Source organism: Pongo pygmaeus, chromosome 12 (assembly GCF_028885625.2).
Source record: "Pongo pygmaeus isolate AG05252 chromosome 12, NHGRI_mPonPyg2-v2.0_pri, whole genome shotgun sequence".
NCBI classification, from domain to species: domain Eukaryota; kingdom Metazoa; phylum Chordata; class Mammalia; order Primates; family Hominidae; genus Pongo; species Pongo pygmaeus.
The window spans coordinates 69,684,325-69,708,512 of NC_072385.2; the positions used below are offsets into that span (position 1 = coordinate 69,684,325).

General features: G+C 37.0%; 2 protein-coding genes across 3 annotated transcripts in view; one reads left to right on the forward strand and one right to left on the reverse strand.

Annotated features, from left to right (window-relative positions):
• VPS54 (VPS54 subunit of GARP complex) overlaps window positions 1–9,375 on the forward strand; it is a 120,125-nt gene extending 110,750 nt beyond the window's left edge. For both annotated transcript variants that reach the window (XM_054475130.2, XM_054475132.2), the window contains exons 21-23: window positions 781–888; window positions 2,785–2,879; window positions 6,851–9,375. In XM_054475130.2, coding sequence (XP_054331105.1) covers window positions 781–888; window positions 2,785–2,879; window positions 6,851–6,956 — 309 coding nt within the window. In that variant the 3' untranslated portion in view covers window positions 6,957–9,375. The remainder of the gene's footprint in view (window positions 1–780; window positions 889–2,784; window positions 2,880–6,850) is intronic.
• The window catches only part of UGP2 (UDP-glucose pyrophosphorylase 2), a 51,528-nt gene continuing 36,141 nt past the window's right edge, over window positions 8,802–24,188 (reverse strand). Inside the window, exons 4-10 of the mRNA XM_054475135.2 lie at window positions 17,858–18,043; window positions 16,407–16,540; window positions 14,586–14,883; window positions 13,894–14,091; window positions 12,780–13,022; window positions 10,177–10,281; window positions 8,802–9,244 (exon numbers count right to left, since the gene is read on the reverse strand). Coding sequence (XP_054331110.1) covers window positions 9,137–9,244; window positions 10,177–10,281; window positions 12,780–13,022; window positions 13,894–14,091; window positions 14,586–14,883; window positions 16,407–16,540; window positions 17,858–18,043 — 1,272 coding nt within the window. The 3' untranslated portion in view covers window positions 8,802–9,136. The remainder of the gene's footprint in view (window positions 9,245–10,176; window positions 10,282–12,779; window positions 13,023–13,893; window positions 14,092–14,585; window positions 14,884–16,406; window positions 16,541–17,857; window positions 18,044–24,188) is intronic.

Genomic DNA, 24,188 nt, shown 5'->3' on the forward strand with positions numbered 1-24,188 from the left:
CCTCCTTTTAGTGTTAGGGTAAAATATTACTATATTGACTCACCTACAAAATAAAAAACATTAATTCTGCTAGATTTTTCTGTTGATTTCAGATACGATCATATTGACCCATTCTTTTTTTTTTTTTTTTTTTTTTCTTTTGAGGCAGAGTTTCACTCTTGTCGCCCAGGCTGGAGTGCAGTGGTGCGATCTCAGCTCACTGCAATCTCCACCTCCCAGGTCCAAGCAATTCTCCTGTCTCAGCCTCCTGAGTAGCTGGGATTGCAGGTGCCTGCCAGCATGCCCCAGCTAATTTTTAAATTGTTTAAAACGTAATCTATTTATTTGGAGTGGCTATATTGTATATTGAGCCAGATTAGTAGCTAATATTTTTTTGAGTACTTACTTTGTATCAAGCACTGTTTTGCGTTCTTATGAGTCCTCTTTTTTAATCCTCACAGCAGCCCTTTGAGATAGATAAATTAAGTAACTTGCCCAACATCACCTAGCTTAGAATGGGAGGAGCTGGGATCTGAACCCAGCAGTCTGTTCTAAGATTGGAAGCAGCCTTTGTTCTTAGTCACTGAGCTATTTTAGCTCCTTCAAAGTGCATTAAGATGTTGAATGAAAAGTTCTCAAGATTTGTATGAGTAGTGCAGATCACAGTTGAAAAGTGTAAGCTTGAGTACTATGCCAGAATTGGATATGTGGAGGGACAGTAAATATACGTCTCAGGGAATGGTGGAGACATTATGCAATTCAGAGGACATGAACATAATTCTCATTATTTTTTCCTACCAGTATGAGGTGAAGGCTCCTGTTCCTTCTGCCTGTTTCAGGAATATTTGTAAGCAAATGACAAAAATGCACGAAGCTATATTTGATCTCCTTCCAGAAGAACAAACACAGGTGAGTAGTAAGTAATTCCTAAAACTATTCATGTATATATAACATACAATATCTGTGCAGAATTGGGGTGTTTTTACATGCTTTTGGCACAGTTAAGCTGTTCATGTTCCAATATGATTATCATTTTTTTACATTGTTATATTGACTGGTAGAACATGGATAAAAATTTCTAATTTCTAAGTGCTCCTTGCAGTGACAGACCAGAGCTATAGCTTTACTATATTATAAACAATTCTAAAAAGTAGGTTTTCTATTTGTCCATGATCAGTAGTCCCAGATTCTACTTACATCATTTATTATGCTGTTCCTTGGAAAATTAGAGTTGGCCTTTATCAATGAGTAGCAAAATATGTTATGGTGATTGTAATTCAAATTGGATATGGAAAGAATTAGTGATAGAGTTAATAAGATTACCACATATAATTAACTCAATCTGCTTTATTGTTATGTCAGCATAAGTGATCTGTAGTAAAGACAAACTAGGAAAAAGAGCAAAATGCAGGATGGGGGAGTCTTTGGCACCTCTCAGCTATGAAGTATCCACCCTTCTATCACTACTGTATTCCCTTACAAAAGTATCACAGAGTTCTCTTCACTCTTCAGTAACAGCTCTACCCCCTACACCCCTGTTGCCCTCTCCTGGAACTTTGAAGTTTTCAGTATTCCCTTTTTTACCAGTTTTTTTTGTTTGTTTGTTTTAAATCTCAGCTTATTTCCTCTGTACTAAGTGTGCCTAGATTGTAGAATAAATGGTATAATATTAAAGTCTAGTTGCTCTATGACTAATGAATTTAACTTTCACTGAGATTTTTGCTATTCAGACAAGTTTGTTTATTTCAGTTTGTCTCTCTTACTTGGTTGAGTGCGTGGAAATGGTATTTGGGAGCAGAGGGTGGCTTTCTTAGTGTCTCTTGCCTACTGTTGCTCCTGCTGGTCTCCTTTCCTATGCCACCTCAAACTTCCATCCTATACTAGCTATTAACATTTTCTTCATACTTCCCTAGGTTTTCATAAATCATACCAAACTCATGAATATCATGTAACTCCTTTGGGACTCACTGAGGACTGAAGGGGAGCCGTAAAATATGACGTACCCACTAGGGTCGTCTCCTTTTTCCTTCTAATTTCTTCTTAGCCAAGCCATCCTTTCCATTCCACATGTAAGATCCTCCACCTCTGACATTCTGACCTTCTGGATTTGCCATCTGAGTTCTAATTCTAGAGCAGGACTTACCCAGGTCAGGGAGCTGGGCATACAGGTACTTCATGTGTTTTATCTGTGGCGTAATTTAAAGGGTACTCTTGTCAACGCTGGGCAAATGTTATTTTATGTCACTATTGCCACTTGAATACTAGTAATTCCACAAAACTTCCATAGATTATTATATATATTTTTCCCACAGAAAATGTTACTTCACAAAATCATTTCATAAATTCATTGTATATAATTTTAGGTTAGGTATTTCCCAAAGAAATATTGGGTCATTGCATGCAAGAACAATAAAATACTTTGAAGTGATTTCACTAGATTAGAAGTATGAAGGTATCTTTGCCTCTATCATTATGACATTTTTTCCCCTATCAACTTCCTACTTACTATGTTACAAAATTCCCCACTACTTTTTATTATTTTTACCTGTCACAGTTGATCCCACTTACGGGACTTTTTCCAAAAAGGAGTACTGCTAAGGAGGGTAAAAAGGTTTTGTCCAACTAAGGAGAAAAAATGTAGTGAATCAGCAATAGAATACTTTCAGAGGAGGATTTTAAAAGTATATGTCAAAGCAAAGGTTTTGGTTTTTAAAAATACTTTCTCTAAATAATATTGATAACTCAGATATTTACATCTTCTATTTCAGTAGAACTTTAAGAAACTTAGTTTTATTTCTTTTTCAGATGTTATTTTTAAGAATTAATGCAAGTTATAAACTCCATTTGAAAAAGCAGTTATCTCACTTAAATGTGATAAATGATGGAGGACCTCAAAATGGGTATGTTTTTTAATATTTTCACCATATACTCCCATATCAAATTGTTTTAATGATCAGTTTTGATTATTTGTGCCATCCTTTTCTGCTGTAATCACACTGAAGACCAACGTTGTAAAATCAGCAAGCTTTTGTGTATTTTTTTCCCCTGTGGAAATATCTGTTTGTATCTAACTATCTAAAAGGGGTTTATACATGGACAATTGCTTACCTGACTTTATGTATCTGTTTTGAGGCAGTGTGAATTAGTAGCACTTCCTTAGATACCCAATAGCTTTCCCCATTCCAAACAGGACTCAAAAGTCCTACTGTGTGACCATGTGAATGTCACTTAACCTGTGTGCCACATTTATGAAATAACAAGGATGAAATCTGTCTTAATTCCTTCACAGGGTTATGAAAAATAATATATGTGTGTATATGTATATATTTTATTGTAAGCTATTGAAAAAATTATATATATTACTGTTAAAATAGCATAGTACATAGAAAGCATAGGGTAGGATTTAGAATCTGAAAACTTGAGTTAAATTCTAGTTCTGTCACTTACTAGCTGTTGTAACTTTGGGCAAATCACTTACTGCCCATCAGCTTAGGTTTTTTAGATTTGAAAATAGGGATGATGATAAAAGTTTCCTTAACAGGATTTTTGTGAAGATTTATGTAGATAAAGATATGGGGAAGAGATTTTATAAAATTTAAAGCACTGATCATTTAGTTACATCTTAATATCAATTCTTTAGTGTGCTAGGGTTTTTAGGAATAAAATTTTATTTCCTGTTAAAGGAATTTCAGGCTCAAATTTCAAACTTATAAGAACAAATGGAAAATGAAAAAAATGTATTTTGGGGTCAGAAGTTGGCCCTGCCATTTAAAAAGAAGTACAGTGAATCAATTTTGCAAAGAGCTATGTGAAAACTTCGTTCTGTTGAATCTGTTAGGCTGAATTTAAGAGTTTTATGCAAGAATGATAGTCTTATTACCTGATTCTTCTATTTCTTTTTAAAGAATTATTTGTTTTCAAAAATTTCAAAGCTGTGAAACACTTAAAGGACAATAATGAACACTGAATAGCTTTTACCTAGATTTATCAACGTTAAAATGTTGCCATACTCCCTGCCACTTTTGCTCCTTCTCCCTCCCACCCCCATACCTCCCTTTTGACAAACATCCAAAAAAGTAGGCTGCAGTCATAAAATTTAACCCTTAAATACTTTGGCATGTGTCTCTAAAAACAAGGACATTTTTATACAACCGTAATACCTGAACCCCACCTAAGAAAATCAACATTAATTTAATAGCGTTATACCAACATGGAGTGATATTTTCAGCAAGAACATCACATGGGGTGACGCTGTGTATATCTCTCACTTGATGTCAGATGATACAAATGGTACGTACATAAGAGACCTGCTCCTGAAAAAATAGCATATTAGAAACTTAGAGACTCTTGGTAGAGATGTATACTGTGTACCCTAAAGAGGCTGTTCAAAAAAAGGCTAATAATATTTTTAAGGCCTACCCTGCTCATACCCTTTTACTTTTATTCCCATAACTAAATCTGGGTTGGTTAGTTGGGTTTTTGCAGACCAGTAGTTCTGAAGCACCCAAGCTAACTCGTTAGCTGTTACTTTTCTTTCTTAATATAGCTATTTGGAAGTCAGTCTGACCTTAGAGATCCTCACTGTCACATGCTAACAGAAACTCATTCTTTGTAAGTCAATTCATGTCTTTGAAAGATGCCTGAAGATTAACCTCTACCCTGTAGCCAAGGACATAAACTACCTGCTTAAAAGAAGTTTTTGTTTCTGAAATTGCTCTAAAAATGTAGCTTTTGACTTTTTTTGAGGTGAAATTCACATAACATAAAATTAACCATTTTAAAGTGAACAATTCAGCGGCATTTAATGTCTTCACAATGATGCATAACCACCACCTCTATCTAGTTCCAAACATTTTCACTACTCCAAAAGAACATCTCGTACCCATTAGGCAGCTGCTTCCTATTTCTCCCTCTCCCCAGCCCTGTACTTTCATTTTTTTTTTTTTTTGAGATGGAGTATCACTCTGTCACACAGGCTGGAGTGCAGTGGCGTGATCTCAGCTCACTGCAACCTCCACCTCCCAGGTTCAAGCAATTCTCCTGCCTCAGCCTCCCAAGTAGCTGGGATTACAGGCACGTGCCACCACGCCTGGGTAATTTTTGTATTTTTAGTAGAGACAGGGTTTTACCATGTTGGCCAAGCTGGTCTTAAACTCCTGACCTCAGGTGATCTGCCTGCCTCAGCCTCCCAAGGTGCTGGGATTACAGGCATGAGCCACCGCGCCCGGCCCAGCTCTGTACTTTTTAATGTGATTTTTTTCCCTCTATTTTAAGATATTTTAAAAATAGAGACATACAGAGAATAATAAATTATTTATATTTCTACTACCCAGAATTGATCATTAACATTTGTCATTTTCACTTGAAAAAAAAATTTATTGTATTTTTAAAATGGTATTCAAAAAATTGCGCTCCAGATGAAGCTGAAGTACACCTTTACACCCCATCTGCAGTCCCATTCCCTTTTTCTCCCAGCCTTTAGGTAACATTTCCAGTGAATTTAGTCTATGTTCTTTTAGTCTTATTTATTGTACCTAGATTTATGAAAAATATGTAGTGCTGTTTTGTAAATTTACTTATATGGTATATTGCATATATGCAGCCTGCTTTCTACTAGGCATTTTTACTGATTTATCTATGTTGATATATGTTAGTAGTCTGTTTTTGACTGCTGTACAGTATTGCATCACATCAAACCACCTTTTTTTTTTTTTTTTTTGGAGACAGGATCTCATGGTCACACAGGCTGGAGGGCAGTGGTGTGATCATGGCTCAAGCAATCCTCCCACCACAGACTCCCCAGTAACTGCGACTACAGGTGTGTGGCGCCACACCTAGCTAATTTTTTTGATTTTTTGTAGAGACGAGGTCTCACTATGTTGCCCAGGCTGGTCTTAAACTCCTGAGCTCAGGTGATCCTCCTGCCTCAGCCTCCCCAAGTGCTGGGATTACAGGTGTGAGCCACCGCTCCTGGCCATGAATCACCCATAGGTAAATTAGACATTTCCCCTAGTGATAAATTGCTAAGTCATTACTTTTTTCCATTATAACCATGCCATACTGAAGATCTTTATACATGTCTAACGGTGTGACCATTTCTTCAGGGCATATACCTATAAGTGAATTGGAGCTAATACACTTTTCATATTGTTAGGTATTGACAGTGGCTGTATCAAGTTAATACTCCCACATTAGTGGAGTAGTTTGTGAGAATTTGTTTCCCACATCTTTTCAACATTTGCTGTTAGATTTCTTAATTGTTGCCAGTCTGATGGGGGATAATAGTACCTTGTTTTGATTTGCATTTTCCTGACGTTTACCATTTTTTCAGTTTATTGGTTATTCAGGTGTTTTCATCTGTGACTTCTTGTTTATGTTCTTTCCTATTTTTCTCTTGGGTTTTTAAAGAAATATCTAGTATCGCTTATATACATGAATCCTAGTCTGTATTTAACGCCTTAGATGACACTTAGGAAACCTGGTCTGCTTTTCCCTTGAGTTTACTATTTTAGTCAACACTCCTATACTCTAGTGCTAACCAATCAAAAGCATTTTAGTTTAACCTGTTATTTTCTCTGTATATTAATTCATGCTGTTTCAAGATAAATCTGATTTTCCTGGGCTGAACTTATCATGAAACTGACTCTAACATGCATTAGTTTATTCCTTTTCCAAATATTTCTTATTGAAATACAGCATTAAATGGCCTACTTATTGATAGCAGGAATCCTGCTAAGTAAAGTATGTGGACACTGGGGGACTAAGAAATCTGAATTTTAGATAATAGGACTCTGACTCAGTGAGCACTGTTACTTTAATTATCTGAATAGAAAGTTTGAGATTTAAAAATAATTTTCTCTCCATTATTTAGGTTGGTCACAGCAGATGTAGCTTTTTACACTGGAAATCTTCAAGCCTTAAAAGGCCTTAAAGATTTGGACCTAAATATGGCCGAAATTTGGGAGCAGAAGAGGTGATGTCATCCTGGAAAACTGGGTAGTTCATCTGACCATGTGTTGTTTGTTATGAAGAAAATCTGGATGCCTATGATTTGAGAATTGAACCTGAAACCCCAAGTGAACTGGGGTGGGGGAAGGGAAAAGGAAAGTATCAGTGTTGGGAAACTGGATTCAGTGGGATCTACAAGGAATGTCATTTTTGTGCATCCTACAGTGAGGAGTAACTGATCAGGTGTCTATAACATTTTTCATTCTCTCTGGAAACAGACTCAGGTTTCTTTGGACCAAATCCAAAAGAACACATAGCTGTAACACAGCTGTAGTTGACTAGAATGCTCTGTATACTTTATATTAAAAAATGCTTTGCATTTCTTCCAGTGCAATGAAATTCATATGGTGTCCCACCTTATTTAATGATGGTACAATTTAAAATCTTAAAATCTTAGTCAACTTCTGTAGAAAGTTTTCTCTATGAAAGTAAAGCTGTTTGAAAAATTATTTTTTTACAGATCTTTCTATAAAAAATAAACATCTTTTGATTGCTTGGATTTAGGAATTCAATTTTTGTTTCAGTGACCAATGTCAAGTTGCAGGCTTTGTGTGTTGCATATTTAATATTTCTACTACCACCATATGTCAACTGGGTAAAGCCTTCCAGAGCTGCCTAAATACCTGAAAGACTTAAAAAAAAAAAGATACTGGCATCTATTTATGCAACTCAATACTTTTCAGAAATGGTATATAAAAGGCTACAGTTTAATATCTGTATTTTTATAAAAGTATGAAGGGTTTGGGGTGTTTTTATTTGTAGCAGAGGTAAGAATATGTATTCATATAATCTGCCTACTTTTGAGTTCTCATATTAACATTTAGATAACATTTGAAGTATGGCCCCCTTGGATCCTTGTTTTTAAGTTACTTTTGATGTGTATACGAACAAAGACCAGGGAGAAACAGAACTTTTAAAACTATAGGCTGCTGTGTTGGGGCCAGAAATAAGGTGACAAGTAAAGACTTTTATAATACCTACCTTCAAAATTAGAATCAGCAGCACTCTACAAATAAAGTGCCTGTGCTTCACCTCACACCAAGAATCTTGCCTAACCCTGTCAGAGTGCCTAATAATATCCTGTGGTGATTATGTATAATGAAACAGTCTTATTTTGTGCTCTTTGGTTTCTTAAAAGGAAAGCTTGTTTTCTTTCCTTTATCATTACAGAGGTATGTCTTTGGTTCTTTATCTATCTGTCTAAAATAAAGCTGTAAAAAATTAACAGACTTTAAAAGGCAACCTTTTTTTTAAATGGTATATAGTGAACTTTAAGTTAAGTTAAACAAGCAGCCTACTCAAAACAAGTATGGATGAATTTAAAGAAAAGGCATAAATTGAACTACCAGCAGACCTGATTGGAAAGATTATTAATGATCATTTTTTCAGTGATAATAAACAAGCTTCAGGAAATGAAGCTTCAGGGAAAGGCAACTTTTTATGAAGCTATACCCCCTACCTCACTATAGAAGAGTACAAGATGTGAAAGAAATGCCTTCCCTTTGCCCACGCCTGTCAGCTGGGAAAATAAATGCCACTTTGTTTCAATAAATGGAGAGTTTGTGGAAAGCATGGCAGGCATCCCAGTTTTAGAACTAGATGAAAGGTACTAAATACCTTCAGTTTAATTCCTATGGAAATAATGGTATGATTAAGATTCTTAGAAATGCCAAAAACTGGACTCATTAGGTAACTAGCCAGTGTGTACTTAAATATTCCAAGAGCAAATCTTCCAATATAGTAACTAACAAGAATAAACCATTTTATTTTACCATTTCATAGTTAGCATTATAAAGTACCAGTGTACACAAGTATTGCTTCACTGCTTTATTTTTGAAATCACAAGCAATTCAAAGTGATCATCAATTGAGGCTTCTGTTAAAAGTTCTTCCAAAGTTGCCCCAGTTTTAAGATTAAACAATATTGCACTTTAAGATGAACTAACTTTTGGGATCCTCTTCAAAGAAGGAAAGTATTGCTCCATCTGTGCTTTTCTTAGACTAAAAGCATACTGCAGAAAACTCTATTTTAAAAATCAACACTGCAGGGTACAGTAACATAGTAAAGTACCTGCCTATTTTAGAATCCTAGAGAACATTTCATTGTAAGAAACTAGCCCATTATTAAAGTGTCCACAGTATTTTTCATTTCAGTGGTCCAAGATGCGAAGGTTTCCAGATACAATCTTGTTCTCTAATACTGCTCCAGGTGGGATATCAATTCTGTCACCATGATTTGCAATGATGATAACCGTTCCCTAAGTGACAGGGAAAACAAAAGAGTGTACTTGCAACTGAAATGCAATTTGATTATCTTACAGTGATCAAGTTTGTGTACAACTTTTTTTTACAGTAACTGTATTTATAAACATTAAACATGAAAAACAAGTAACAGTTAAGGAAAATTGTAATGTGTCCTTCTGTAACAATCCTGGCAGTAGTTCTAGATTCTCTGTCTCCTTGTTAGAGGTAGAACTAAGAGTGGGAAGTGGACCCGGTGCCACAGCATGGCCAGCCTCCTTTTGAAGGCCTACTTGCAAGGCCACCAGCATTATCCAACCTTCATAGAGAAATTAAAAGGTGCTCGGTTTACATTTACATATAGGGCTTTTGTTGTTGTTTTTATAACAGTTTACTGATAAGATTTTTCATGTCTTAAGTCTTTAGGCAGTCTCAGCAATAAAATTCAATATATGTATTTGTTTTTTCAAGATCTTCATTTAAGTAAGTAGCTTTAATGTGAGGAGTACATGAAATCTAGTTAGGAGATTTTTTTTTTAAATTACATGATTTGGAAAAAGCTATTGTATCTTTGGTGAGCTTTAATACTTTTATACCCCCATTTCCCTCCTATTTCTTACGTGAGGCTGGAATGACACTCAGAGTACCTGAGTACTACAATAATGTAAATGAATATTCTTACAGTGATAACATTCCTTTAATAGAGTATATTCAGTACAAATTGTCATTTTTTTCTACTTTTACTCAAATAATCATCTTTAGTAAGCTAATGCTAATAGTGATCCTATTTTAAAGATTCTCATTTCAGTAAAATAGTACCAACTTAATTACTAGTGTAATTAAGACTAACAAGTTCCTTAAAGTAAATGTAAATTTATGACTAGAAAATGAGACCTATATTGTAAGCTGTAAGAAATATAATTTTCATTGTAACAATGTAACAACATACCTTTAATGAAACATTTTTTCCAAATGTCACATCTCCTGAAACTGTGAGGTGGTCCAATTCAAGCATATCTGGTATACTTTCAAATCTTCTTAGATAATCTTGAACCTTACAGAAAAGTAGAAACATAAAAATTTGTCTCAAATGGGTTCAAAGAAAGACAGGAAAAATATTAACAAGAAAGTTTAACTGAGCTGTAAAAACCTTTTTTGGCAAAAATCAGGTCCTCTGTGGGAAGCACCTATTTATTAAGCACTCATTATATGCTAAATGCTGTGCAGGAAAGACCAGGAACTACAAACATTGTTTCTATACCAAGCAATTTACAAGATAGTTGAGCAGATCTAAGTTTGTTGTTTTTTTTTTTTTTTTTTTTAAAGATAATCAACATGCCATGCCAAGAGCCAGATGAGTAGTTCACACAATCCGAATTTAACTGAAAAAAAGAGATCATGCTTTGAAGCAGGCTAGACTGGAGCTGGACTTTAGTGGATAGGTAGGATTCTGAAAAATTAGAGCACATTTTAGGAAGAGCAACAGCACAAATTATTATGTTACCACCATCTTTGTCTTTTTATTTCCTTAGATTTACAAGCACTAGAGATTGTCCCATGTGACCCCGTTTCCTATTTTGCTGGGAAAATGGGAGCAATCAGAAAACTTCCACTTGTTTCCATCCACCACCACCACCACCACCAATGGGGGCAATTGCCCCCATTGCCCATTACTCTGACTTCCCTAGTACTGGAATTGGACTTTTTCTATTCCTACTTAAAGCCAACCTCTCCATTTGTGCATCAGATCCCTTCTTACGGCCTATCAAGTGTTGTTTCACCAATTCTCCCTCTTCAGTCTTTTTTCCCTCCTGACTGCATTAATTCCCATTAATGTATAAACATCCTCCCATTAAAAAAAAACAAAAACTCAAATCCTATATTCCTTTCTACCTATAGCCCCATTTCTCTGTTTCTCTTTAAGGCAAAACTCTTAAGTTTTCTGTATTCATATCTCCAATTCCTCCTTTTTCATTCTCTTCTAAATCCATGCCTGTGAGGCTCCCAAACCTCCATACTGATAAATCTAATTCTCATCTTACTTGAATCAGCAGCAGCATTTGACACATGATCATTCCCACTTTCTTGAAATATTTTCTTCATTTGACTCAGAGGACACATGCATTCATAGTTTTCTAATTCCCCATCTGCATTCTACACATCCACAGCAGGTGGCACCAAACCACACCTGCTGTAGACTAAAATAGACTTGGATAGCAGAGCAGGACCCCATAGGCCAACCACAAAGGCTCACAGTGTCACATTTCATTGATTAAATTTTTTGGATTTCACTTATCAGGCTAGGGTGGAGTTTTACAGCAGGTCCACAGATAGTGCTGTTTTGTTCAATGTTACTTTGTTATAACGCTGATGAGGGAAAAAAAAAAAGATTGCCAGCCAGGGCTACTGTCTCTGTGGAGTTTGCATGTTCTCCCCATATCTGTGTGGGTTTTCTCCAACTATTCTGGTTTCTTCCCACATCCCAAAGATGTGCATGTTAGGTGAACTGGTGTGTCTGCATGGTCCCAGTATGAGTGTGGGTATATGTGAGTGTGCCCTGAGATGGGATGGCGGCCTGTCCAGGGTTGGCTCCTGCCTTGTGCCCTGAGCTGCCAGGATAAGCTCTGGTCACCCATGAACCTGAACCGGAATAGTGAGTCAAGAATTATCTTGTTTTTATTAATCAATGTATGTACAGCTCACATTTATTTCAGGGTTTAATATTAGAAGTGTTTTGTTTTTAAAATCTGGTGATATTTTTGTGACCAGAAATAAACTGTAGGAACTGAACTCTTGTTTATATCAATTAGCCTATGGTAAAATGTGTTATGCATTGTTTTGCTTACTGTGGCAGTTTCCAAGAACATACTGATGACACTGAGGACGTACTGTACTTGCTATTCCACCTGTCTAGAACACTTTTTGCACTAGATACCCATTTGTCAGACCCAATCATCAACTCAATGAGGCTGCCTGTGGCAACTCAATGAGGCTGCCTGTGGCCACTCAATGTAAAATTACACCATCACCACCGCCCCCACACCTCCCCAGGCATTCCCTATTCTCCATCCTTGCTTTGTTTCTCCATAGCATTTTCCACCACTTGGTATATCATACATTTACTTACTTATCATCCTTTCCCCACTAGAATGTCAATTCCGTGAAGACAAAGATTTAGTCTGTTTTGTTTACTGCTAAATCCCTAGAACCTACAACACTGCCCAGTATATGATAGGGGCTCAGTAAGTATTTGTTAAGCCAGAATTAACCTTTTCCCACTGATGAAAGCAGTACTGGTCTTGGAAGCGACAGAAGATAAAATGCCCCAAAATTTAAAGATTATTTTCTACTCCCCATATGGCAATCATGTTTCAAATGTGAAGTAAAATATTTATCTTCTATGGTCAATTCCCTTTAAAAGATATCAAAGACCGAGGAATACGACAGGTCAGTGGTAGAGACTGTAATTAGTCTCCAATTCACATGTATATCATATCTTTATAATTACACATTTAAGAAATATGAACTGACATTATCTTTATAGTTACGTACCTTTGTAAAAGAACTGCCTAATTTAACCAAGGGCACTGTAGGAAATTCCCGCTTTTCACTCATTGTCAGAGATCCTGCATTAAGACTATAGAGGTTTGACATCACCAGCAAGAGATCTGATGTGGTTTTGACAGGCAGAAAACGGCTCCTTGGCACATTAATACCTAGAGAATTCTCAAAACTTTTGATGGCAGCCCCTACTGCAGTTTCTAATTGAATGACATTCAGGCCTCCATCCAAAGTCTGTAAGAAATTAGGGGTGGGGAATAGAAAACAAAGGTTTTAGGCACCTACAACTTAGTTCCATGTAGGTTAGTTAATATTTGGGAAGTGATTTCAGAGATCCATTGATGGAAAAAAAAATTTTTTTTTTTTTTTTGAGAAGGAGTCTTGATCTGTCACCCAGGCTGGAGTGCAGTGGTGCGATCTCGGCTCACTGCAGCCTCTGCCCTCCTGGGTTCAAGCAATTCTTACACCTCAGCTTCCCGAGTAGCTGGAATTATGGACATGTGCCACCATGCCCAGCTAATTTTTTGTATTTTTAGTAGAGATGGGGTTTCACTACGTTGGCCAGGTTGGTCCTGGCCTCAAGTGATCTGCCAGCCTCGGCCTCCCAAAGTGTTGGGATTACAGGTATGAGCCACTGAGCCTAGCCAGAAAAATAATTTTGAGAACTGACATTTATCAAGCACCTATCATATGCCAAACTCTTATACATATAATCTTTTTTCAGTCTTAAAACTCTTCTGTTCAGTAATATCATTTCCATTTTATGATAAACCATAGGTTCAGAAAACTCATGCAAAGTACCGATGGCCAAATGACCTACGAGTGTCAGAGCAACAACTAAGACTGAAGTAGGTTCTCTACTTTTGAAGCCCAGTGTTTTTGCCACTACCACAACCCAGGGTCAAATACAGGGCACCATAACTTGGCACACTAGAGGGGTGACAGCAGATTCTGGAAGACAGGGCTAGGAACTAGAGAGTCTGAAAAGGCAAAAGGGAGTGACCAATGGAATAGATGGGACAGAGGGAGTGGGCGACGGGGTCTGTGTGTAGCCTACTATGACCTTAGGAACCAGGAAGCTCAGTGGGCCACAACCTTGGCTTACCTTTGCATTCACAATGATTTCCATGTCAATGGCATTTTGCTCCTGCAGTCTTTTAACTGCTGCAAGAGAAATCCATAGGTTGTTTGTATTAAATATTTTGAACTTTGATACGGACTTGAACTCATCTACATGTGCTTTTGGCACTTGAGCAATTTCCACCAGTCTCAGTTTGCCTTCATATTGAGTCAGTGTCCCACCCTAGAAAGGCAGAAAATAGTTGAGTGCCTCCACATCTGTCCCAAGTGCATTTTTTTATAAATACAAAGATAGTGATTATATAAAAAATATATAAATACATTATGTAGAAACAGTAAATTTTCATAAAAGGGACAATGAAATAACATTTAAATGCCAAACTAGGAGAGTATTAAAGGTTTGGACAACTCTACTGAAAGGTTTCACGTGTTTCAGATTTTTGCCATAAATATGTAACGATTTTAGTTAAAATTACTGATGTAGCTTATCCAAAAAAATAGAGATGATTTTGATACTATTTATTATGGATTTATGATACATACTATTATGTCAAACAGAATTGAAAGTATTCCACATATCATCTCACCCTTTCTTATGATACCAAGTGGTTATATGTGTTGTTTAACATAGAAACTTTCAAATAAAAAAGACTTTAACTTCATAACTTATGAAATGTGAAAACATGAAGCCCTAAACTGCTTCCTCTCGGTATTTACCTTTACATCTGCACGTGTTTTATTTGTGACTTCCATGACAAATTCACAGCGTTTTCCATTGGGTGGGTTCATTAGATGATTAAGAATATACAGATCCACTGTGGCACCCAGATTATCTATGTTAGACACAAAAATATACTCTTTGCCTTCTCCTATAAAGGTATCAAGCAAACCAGAGTTGTAGAAACTGGCGTAAATATCACCATGACCTGGAGGGTACCAAGCTTCTGTATTTTCCCCTGAGTAAGACACGTCCTTTGCTACAGGAAGTAAAGATTCTTTATTAATCCTCGGGTACCTTTTAAAAAAAAAAAAAGTTATTTTTCAATATTGACCCTGTAGAGCATTTCAGGCCTTTAAATAAAATAATGCATTAAAGTTAAATAAAATTTCACTTCTTTTCAGAGTCTATTAATAAGTAATTTAATTATAGGTGAATCCATTTAAGAAAATCTCTCAGTATCTGTGTTGTCCAAAATCTGTTTTCTAGATGGTGATAGCTGCTGCAAAAACATGTCTCTATGGTCATACAGATGGGAGGACCCATCATATTTTTAAGATATTAATGTTTTATGACTCTCCAAGAGGAGGGATATATCAAGTAAATTTTCTCAAACTTATGTAGTTGTGGGATTGTTCTTTTCCCTGAAAACCTATCTGGGAAATACTGCCCATTCTTACAAATGGATATATTCAGGGGTGGATCTCTTTCTTTCCCAGAAAATAAGCACCAGGTTAGCATTCCAAGATGTCTGCTTCCCACCACTAGTGAGAAAGGTAAAGCTGGTGATGGGGCAAGAGGAAAACAGGAGCTAGCACCGCAACAGACTAAAGACTAGAAAATAAAGGCAAAACATCTGCAAAGTAAAAAAAAAAAAAAAAAAAGTAACCATGGGAAATAGATCTTAAAAACAACCAAACTAATGGTACAACTTTAGAAATGTCCTTTTTTATTTTTATTTTTATTTTATTTTTGAGATAGGGTCTTGCTCTGTTGCCTAGCCTGGAGTACAGTAGCACAAACAGCCTCGACCTCCTGGGCTCAAGTGATACTCCCACCTCAGCCTACCAAGTAGCTGGGGCTACAAGGGCACACCACCAATGCTAATTTTTAAATTTTTTTTTGTAGAGACGACGTCTCATTATGTTGCCCAGGCTGGTCTCAAACTCCTAGGCTCAAGCAATCCTCCTGCCTTGGCTTTCCAAAGTTTTGGAATTACAGGTATAAGCCACCACACCCAGCCTCAAAATACCCCTTCTGTACAAGTTCATGTGGACTGATGTCCATCCCTTAAATGGAAGTCTTATTTCTCCAGTTTCCTGGCCTTCAGTCACAATTCATCATCTGAATTTCCTTTTCACTCACTATTCTCCAAAGATTTCCTCCAGAATTTATTAAATTACCCCAAGCCCATAAAAGATGTTGAAGAAATTCCTTTCCATGGGAAAGGTTATCAATAATGTAGGAATATAAACAGATTTTCACAGACCCATCTGGAGACCAAATATGCTCTCAGAAAGCAAAGGCGTAAGCTATCCCCAAATATTCTGGACATGGAACAGACTGAATTTTAATAACAGACTGAATTTTAAGAACAGACTGAATTTCAAGCAGACTGAATTTTAAGAACTGGAAGTTAGAGAACCAGAGTGATTATAACAATCACATTATCACCAAATGCTTAGCTTTTATGGGCATCAAACACTTGTGAACATCAATATTTGGTACCTGTACATCTTGAAACTGCTCTGTTATAAACAAGATAAAGAAGTCCTTTCCCAGGAGTAACATACCCAGAGTTAATTTTTTACTCATTGTACCTGCTTTGATTGAAAGTATAGATTTTCACACGACAATGATTGTACTTCTGTAGTATTTTTTTGGTATCTTCATCCGTGTTAAAAGAGTTCATTAAAACAAGAGGAACATCTGTATTGTAGGTTTTATTCAAATGCTAGGGAGGAAAATGACAATTAGATTACCCAGACTCACTTTTCTTTTACTCAAATATGCAAAATTAGTTCTTAATGGTTAAATCATAAAGTATCTAAAACATCATCTGTATGTAGCCAAATATACAAATTTGACAAAAAACTGCTCAGCATGAGCCAGACATTTTGCTAAGCAATTCACCATGCACTTGCTAATTAAATCACTACCCTCTGAGATAGAAACTACTGTCTGCATTTTATGGATGTCTAAACTAAGGCCCAGATAGGTGGTGGGTCTGGCAATGGCAGAGGCAGGACCCCCACCTCCCCACTCCAGGCAGTTTGAGTCTGGAGCTTGTGTACAGCCACAGTGCTCTGTGGCCTTACTGGGTAGGCAAGTGCTGATTAAGCACTTACTCTATGTTAACATCTCTGTAGGGATGAAAGTACAAATGTGACAAAGACATGGCTCCCTACTCTCAAAATTAATGATCAAAAATTTTGAATCACACCCCAACTGAAATCTTTTCAACCTCAGAAGAGCTAAGAGGCAGCTAAGAGGCAGCAGAGTGTGAAGAAAACAGGGTCTTAGAAGTCAGACTGCCCTATGTTAAAATTTTAATTCTGCACTTACTAACTAGCTTGGGAACCTTGGGCAAGTAACCAACCTCTTGTGCTTTGGTTTCCTCATTGGTAAAATGGGGATAACAGTACTTACCTCACAGAGTTGTTGAGAGGAACAAATGAGTAAATTCATATAAAGAACTCAGAATAATACTTGGTGGACAGTAAGTGCTGAATACATGTTAGCCACTGCTACAACTTGCATTAGGATTATAGTTGCCAGCACCATACTAGGCAATAGGATAAGGAGATGGAAAAAATAAGGCCACTGCCCCAGAAAAGCTTATGGTATATGATTAATGACTTTGTTGTAAGAGAGAAGCCAAGAACAGTTCTTAGTATGCATGGCCTGCAGCCAAATACACAACATCCTCCCCACCCTCCCAAAAGGGGTTAATAAAGCAAGATCATCCCAGCCTTGATGAAGGCTGCCACCAGAAAGAAAGTGGGTAGAGAGGTGGGAGATCAAAAGAGAATCTCAACAGACCCAGAGATTTCAACAACCACAGGTACTATTTAAGATCAAAAGCCTTTACATAACCTTAAGGATTTGCCCTTAAGAACACTAAACCTTTTTTTCCACCAATAAAGAGACTAAAGATAGCAAGATCTTTGGTTAGCTCAAATTCACATCTGCTACATTTTATAATATAACATTTATGATAAAAACTAAAAACTATTTTAGTATCTCATGAGAAAGGCTAAATGTTACTCACTTCAATTTGCTGAACAGTCAGATCCAGAAAGGTATTCTCATTCCTCACACCAATCAGACTTTTAGGGCCTTTGCAGCCCATGCTGGTTCCCAAACCACCATTGAGTTTCACCACCACTAGTTTGTTCAACACAGAAGATATATTATCAGGCAAGCCCCTGGCCTTTATCTTTTCATAGGGTTGAATCTGAAAGAAAAATAATATTATAGGAGTAATTTAAACAGTTTTAAGGGACGTTAAAACATATCAATCCCAGGGTTATTTCCACGCTTCCATAAAGAGTTTCGGTTTCTCTGTGGAAAGTTTTAATCAACTTTTCTTTAATGTCATAGGCCCTTGTGGTTCAAAATCAAGTACTTTAACAGGTGACTTCCCTTGCACACAGTAGTTCAGTGGATCATTTACAATGGAGTACGAGAACGGGGAAAAAGTTGTAGGCCCTATATATTGTCTGGGTGGTTAAGAACATCCAGATCTCTTGGAGTATCTTCAAACACTCAATTCCCAATTTGTATCAACATAGCAAATGATCAAGTCATTTATTTAGAATCATCAAGTCTAAATATTTCTGGTGTACTGTGGCTCTACTTCAGTTCTGGAGAACTACATATAAAATTACACATTATTCCTTCTACCACAGGAGGCAAATACCAAAACACACTTGTTCTTTGCCATTCTCCTCTATTCAGTCATAAGTCTGCCTTTCAGAGGAAGGTAGCATAGACTTTTTGTCAAACTTCTAGGTATGCACAAGGACAGAATTCCTTCCTCGAGAATTTAACTTTCAGGTGTCACCATATAAAAGCCAATACTGGAAAATTAAGTGATGTCACTGTTCTAAGAAATGCCCTGGAAGGGAGGGAAAGGGCAAGAGGTGGGGCTGAAGAAAATCCCAACTCAATCTCCTCCCTAGCATCCTCATCTATTTCTGTGAGCAGAGGGCCTTAATCTATAACTTCTCCCTTATAGGAAAGGAACAGTGACACAACTTACAGCAGAGGCCCAGATTCCTTTCTTCAAAGCAGAGGCACAAGCAAATCTAAACATCTTACAGTAAGAAGGAAACCTATCAGAAAGATCACAATGTATTTTCTATCCATTTATGTGACATGTTTGCTGTTATTTTGCTTTAATGGAATAAGTCCTCAAATTGACTCTTCGGTTGCATCATGGTGTAGACAGCTAACACCTAATGGACTGAAAAAAATAAAACTACCCCATAAGTGCTTTGTGGACATTAGCTGTTATTTGTTCTGCTACCGTAGGAACGTGTGTGTGTGTGTGAGAGGGTGTGTGTGTGTGTGTGTGTAATGGGTAGGTGTGACTGGGAAAGAACTCGACAGGCTCACACTCCAGTGATCTAAGCCTATGGAGGCAAAAATCTCTTTATGCTTGGTCAGATGAACATACATACATATATCATATGTAGCCTCCTGATGACAAAATTCGTGTTTTTAACAGCTTTCCACAAAAAAACTAGTCTGTGGTTCTTATTTCTTCTACCCTGCAATATACTATGTTAACTGCCAAGTGCAAATTAATACACTTTCTTGTTTGGTGTAAATACAGAAGAACATGAAGCACTCTTCTCCAAGGCTCTCTACTTGTTATTGCTCCAATCATGACTAATTATCAATTCTTTCCTCATGTGGTAGGATTGTCAATCTTCCTGGTAAGTGCTGCTAAGTAGCTTTCTAAAGCCATTCATATTCATGAACCAAAATAAGCGCTGGTTACAGAAAAGATAAGAGGAGGGGACAGGCCTGTGGGCACTCCAGGGGGTGCTACATAAATATTGGGATGTGAAATGACAAGGAAGAGGAGGGAGGCAGGAAAGAACACAGACCACACTGATCGCTGCAGACCACACCGATCGCTTCCCCTGCAGCATGTGGTCCAGGTAAGGACAACGCAGGGGCGATAACAACTTGGCCCCCCAACACACACACAAAACACCCTGCAGAGTTGACAATCCTTGAAGGATGTTTTGATTTGACTCTACTGCCATGACCATCATTTGTTCAGCATTTCAAAGAAACTGGTAATATTGCTTAGGAGAGAAAAACTTCCAATTTACACCACACTGCTAGAAAAATAAGAGTAGATGACAGTAGAACCTTTGCCACCCTGATATAACAGGGTAGCTTATAATCTTTTCTAGCCCAGCAACTGAAAGCAACCAGTCACTAAAAGAAACAGGCTGGATGCAGTGGCTCACACCTCTAATCCCAGCAATTTGGGAAGCCAAGGCAGCCTAGGGGTACGAGACCAGTCTGGGCAACATGGTGAAACCCCGTCCCTACAAAAAATACAAAAATTAGCCAGGCATGGTGGTGCATGCCTGTAGTCCCAGCTACCCAGGAGACTGAGGTGGGAGGATCACCTGAGCCCAGGTGGTCAAGGCTCAAGTAAGCTGTGATCATGCCACTGTACTCCACAGAGTGAGACCCTGTCAAAAAGAAAGGGGGGGGGGGAGGGGGAAGGGGAGAGGGGAGAGGGGAGAGGAAGGAAAGAAAGACCACGGTGATCAATGGCTGTAAGTAGTCTATTATTAGTTTAGAAGAGTCAGCAAATGGGGCCAGGCCAATTATTTTCCAATTATTTTGTAAAAGCCAAGAATTTCCATTTATCAGTTATTTTTCACTTCCTAGCAAGAACCTAATATTTACAGAGGTCTCACAAGGATGTGAAAATCAGTTGAAAATCACCAAAAACTCCTAGTTCATGCATTCATTTTAGGTAAAATTGTTAGTTCAGAAACAGTCTTACCTATTTATGTTTTGACTACACTTTAAAAAAAAAAATAGAGTACATAGAAGCAATTTTCCACATGGTAAGACAGGCCTGTCTTCCAATTTTACCTAAAATTTTTAATTGTGGTACATCGCATACATAAAAGTTTATAAAATATACATACACAGTTGAAAGAATAACATTTTTAAAAAAGGAACACTGCCATGCATTTGCCCCTAATCACATTCCTCTTCTATCCCTACGGGTAACCACCATCTGGACTTTTATTCTATAGTTTTACCACCTATGTGTGTAACAATATTGTACGCCATTTTATTTGTCTCAAAACTTTTAAATAAATTGAATCGTACTATAAAGTATGACCCATCTTGTCATTACAATATCAGGAATTTAAACAAGGCATATCATTGGGTTTGTTGTTATTTGAATATTCTATTTCAAATAGAGGTAAACATTATCTAGATGTAACTTGGAGTGAAAATTTTCATGTAACATCAATATTTTATCAAAGTATAAATGCTTATTATAAAAGTAAAAATGCTATGATAATTCCGAAAGCTATTAATTTTATATATAACAATTAATGTTTTCAAATAATTCAATAAGTTGGAAAACAGAATGACAATAAACATAAAACTCAGTACATTAGATAGGTATCTTTAGGAAAATATTCCCTTTTTGAGGGAACAAATATTTATACAAATTTAAATAATAATGTGAGGCAGAAAACTCTAGATTATACCTTAATTCTAATCTTTACAGAAATGTTTGGTATACTAACATTCACAGCATTAAACAAAGTGAGCTTTAGGAACCATGTTTAATTTTGAGCTATTTAATTTGATTTAGGACATAAGTCATCAAGAAAAAGTACTAACAGGAACTTTTTTTTACCTCCAGTGAAAATGAATTAAAAACCAAATGTCAACCTTGCTGCCTTAAAATTTCACCAGGAGAAAATACAACTCCAAAATCATATGTATTCATGCTAAATCGGCTTTGATCCACACACCATAAATAACAGAAAGTTCTGGCTGGATGCAAGGGCTCACATCTGTAATCCCAACACTTTGGGAGTCTGAGGCAGGAGGATCACTTAAGCCCATGAGTTTGAGAACAGCTTGGGCAATATGGTGAGACCTTACCTCTACAAAAAATGTTTTTAACTACCTGAGCATGGTGGTGCACACCTATAGTCCCAGGTACTCAGTGGGAGGCTGGAGTGGGAGGATTGCTTGAGCCTGAGAGGCTACACAAATAGACTGCCAACCCTTTTAAGTAGAAGAAAACAAATATTTGCCCAAGTTCTGAGTCCTAGGTACAAAGTTCCTTGTAGAAACATGTTACTGGAAAGTTTTATTATAAATTTTAGTTAATGAAATTAAATGTGCTGCTTTTCTTTCCTGTACTTAGTCATGGAGACATAATCAGAGCCTTTTTTAAGTGTGAAAGCAAAATACAATGATCAATTCAACAATGCTAAACACATATCTGATTGAAGAAATATTAAAGATAAAAGTGTTATGCAATTATCAGTGACAAATAGGGTGAGAGAATGATTTAGGAATCACCAACATTCAGTGTTTCACTCACACTTTTCACCTGCTGGCTATGAGCTAAGAGATGGTGGGCCACTCTCATCATTCTGCTTCAAAGACAAGCTATCAGAGAACATCTGCTTATATGAGATGTTCACACAAGACGGAACAGCATTACTACATTTTATATAGGCTGTTTGCACAAAAAAATAGTCCCAAAATTATGCTTTGGAAGTAACAAAACCAACATAGCAGGACTTACTAACAACAGTTCAATCGCCAGAACCTGCTAAGAAATAACCAACTTATGTGTCCTAAGCATGCAGACTTCTTACAAGATAAGCTGTGAAGATCTTCCACTCATTCTGTTCTAGAGAAAATGTAAAAATTTATGTTTATGCAATGAAAACTGATGTTCAGAGACACACTTGTCATGAGAGCCATTACTCCATCACCAAATTTCCAGATCCAAAATGTAAGATCTCAAGTGATTGTATGAAGGAACAAGTGCATGCTGAAATATTTTTGAAAACACACACAAAATAAGGTAATATAAATGAGAAAGTATTCAGAAATTATCTGTCAACATGCACAAAACGTCAGTTTGTGAGATAACTTCAAGGAAATGGCATTACTGCCATAAATTAATGAAATTTACAGGCTCAGGATACTGAGAAGGACAGAGCTTCAATTCAGTTACTATTAGAGAGGAAGGAAAACTTGACATCATGGCAGCTACATCATAATCAGCACATTCAATACTAGCAAAAATAGTTGGAAAATATCTTGCTCCTCCAACAACCTCCGTTGACCAAAGTAAGTCCATTTACTGTTATAGATGTGCATTATGGTGAATGCAAAAGCAATCTACCAGATAACCATGCTGATGAACTATTGTTCTTACACTGTAACATCAACATTTTAAAGCTTGGTTACTAAATTTCTAAATAGAACTGTAACAACTGCAATTTCTTTGTTATCCCAAAAACTTATTCTATGATGGTGATATAGATTCTCAGCCTCATATCGATTTTAACACTAGGCCATTTGGCCTTCAGCCAAAAGGTATACTAAATATACTTCTAGTTTTAACTCGAATATCCCCAAGGTTGGCATCTTAAGAAACTGAGTTTGAATTTAAAATGTAATTCTGAATACTGTTCAAATATTTGGTATAAAATAAAATGAGCTGATCCACGGACAACATTAAGAATTCAAAAACCAAGTCAATAAAGACTTTTGGGAACAGGCCCTGGTAACTCACAATACAGAGACTTATTTACCATTCAAGTACGTGGCAAATTTCTCTGCGATGTGTTGTATTTATAACCTTGCATGCTAAGTTAAGGGGGCAGAAAGTCGCCCCACCTCTTAAAATGTCAAGGAACCATGGTTCTTTATGTGGTGCTTTCAATAATATCTTCTTGTCTTGCTATATCTAACCGTTAAAAGCAGCTAATTAAATGTAGGTCCTGCTGAGGAATTTGTTAACCACAGAAGACTCTCAGAATAACTGTGGAAAGGAAAGAAAGAAGTAACAGGGTATGAAGACGGGAGAAATATTTCAAGTGGTCAAGATAACGTTACTGTTGGAAGCCTCCAGGGGAGGTCTTTCACTGATGTTTCCTGACATACCCAGCCCCTACCACCACCACCCCTCAAAAGACACAGGGATGTGCACAAAGGTACTAGTCATTTGATTCCAGGAAGCCAGGACACTTTCTGTCTAAAGCTTATTACATGTTAAATTTGGTGGTAAGCACAGCTTTCCATCACATAAATCACCCTATTATCAGCAGAGGTGCTCTCTCTTGGTGACACTGTCCACACCCTCCACCAGACACCTAACCAAGCAGTCCCACAGAGCTTGGTTTAGTTCAACAAGCCAAGGGGATATGTGTTAGAAAACTGCCTAGCAACAGCTAAAGTCACACTGGACACACCTAGTCACAGAGACAAGTTTTAGGCCTGCCTTCCACTTTCCCTACTTAGCTCCCCCAAGAGAATGCACAAAGACATTTACTCAAGCAAAGATGGCT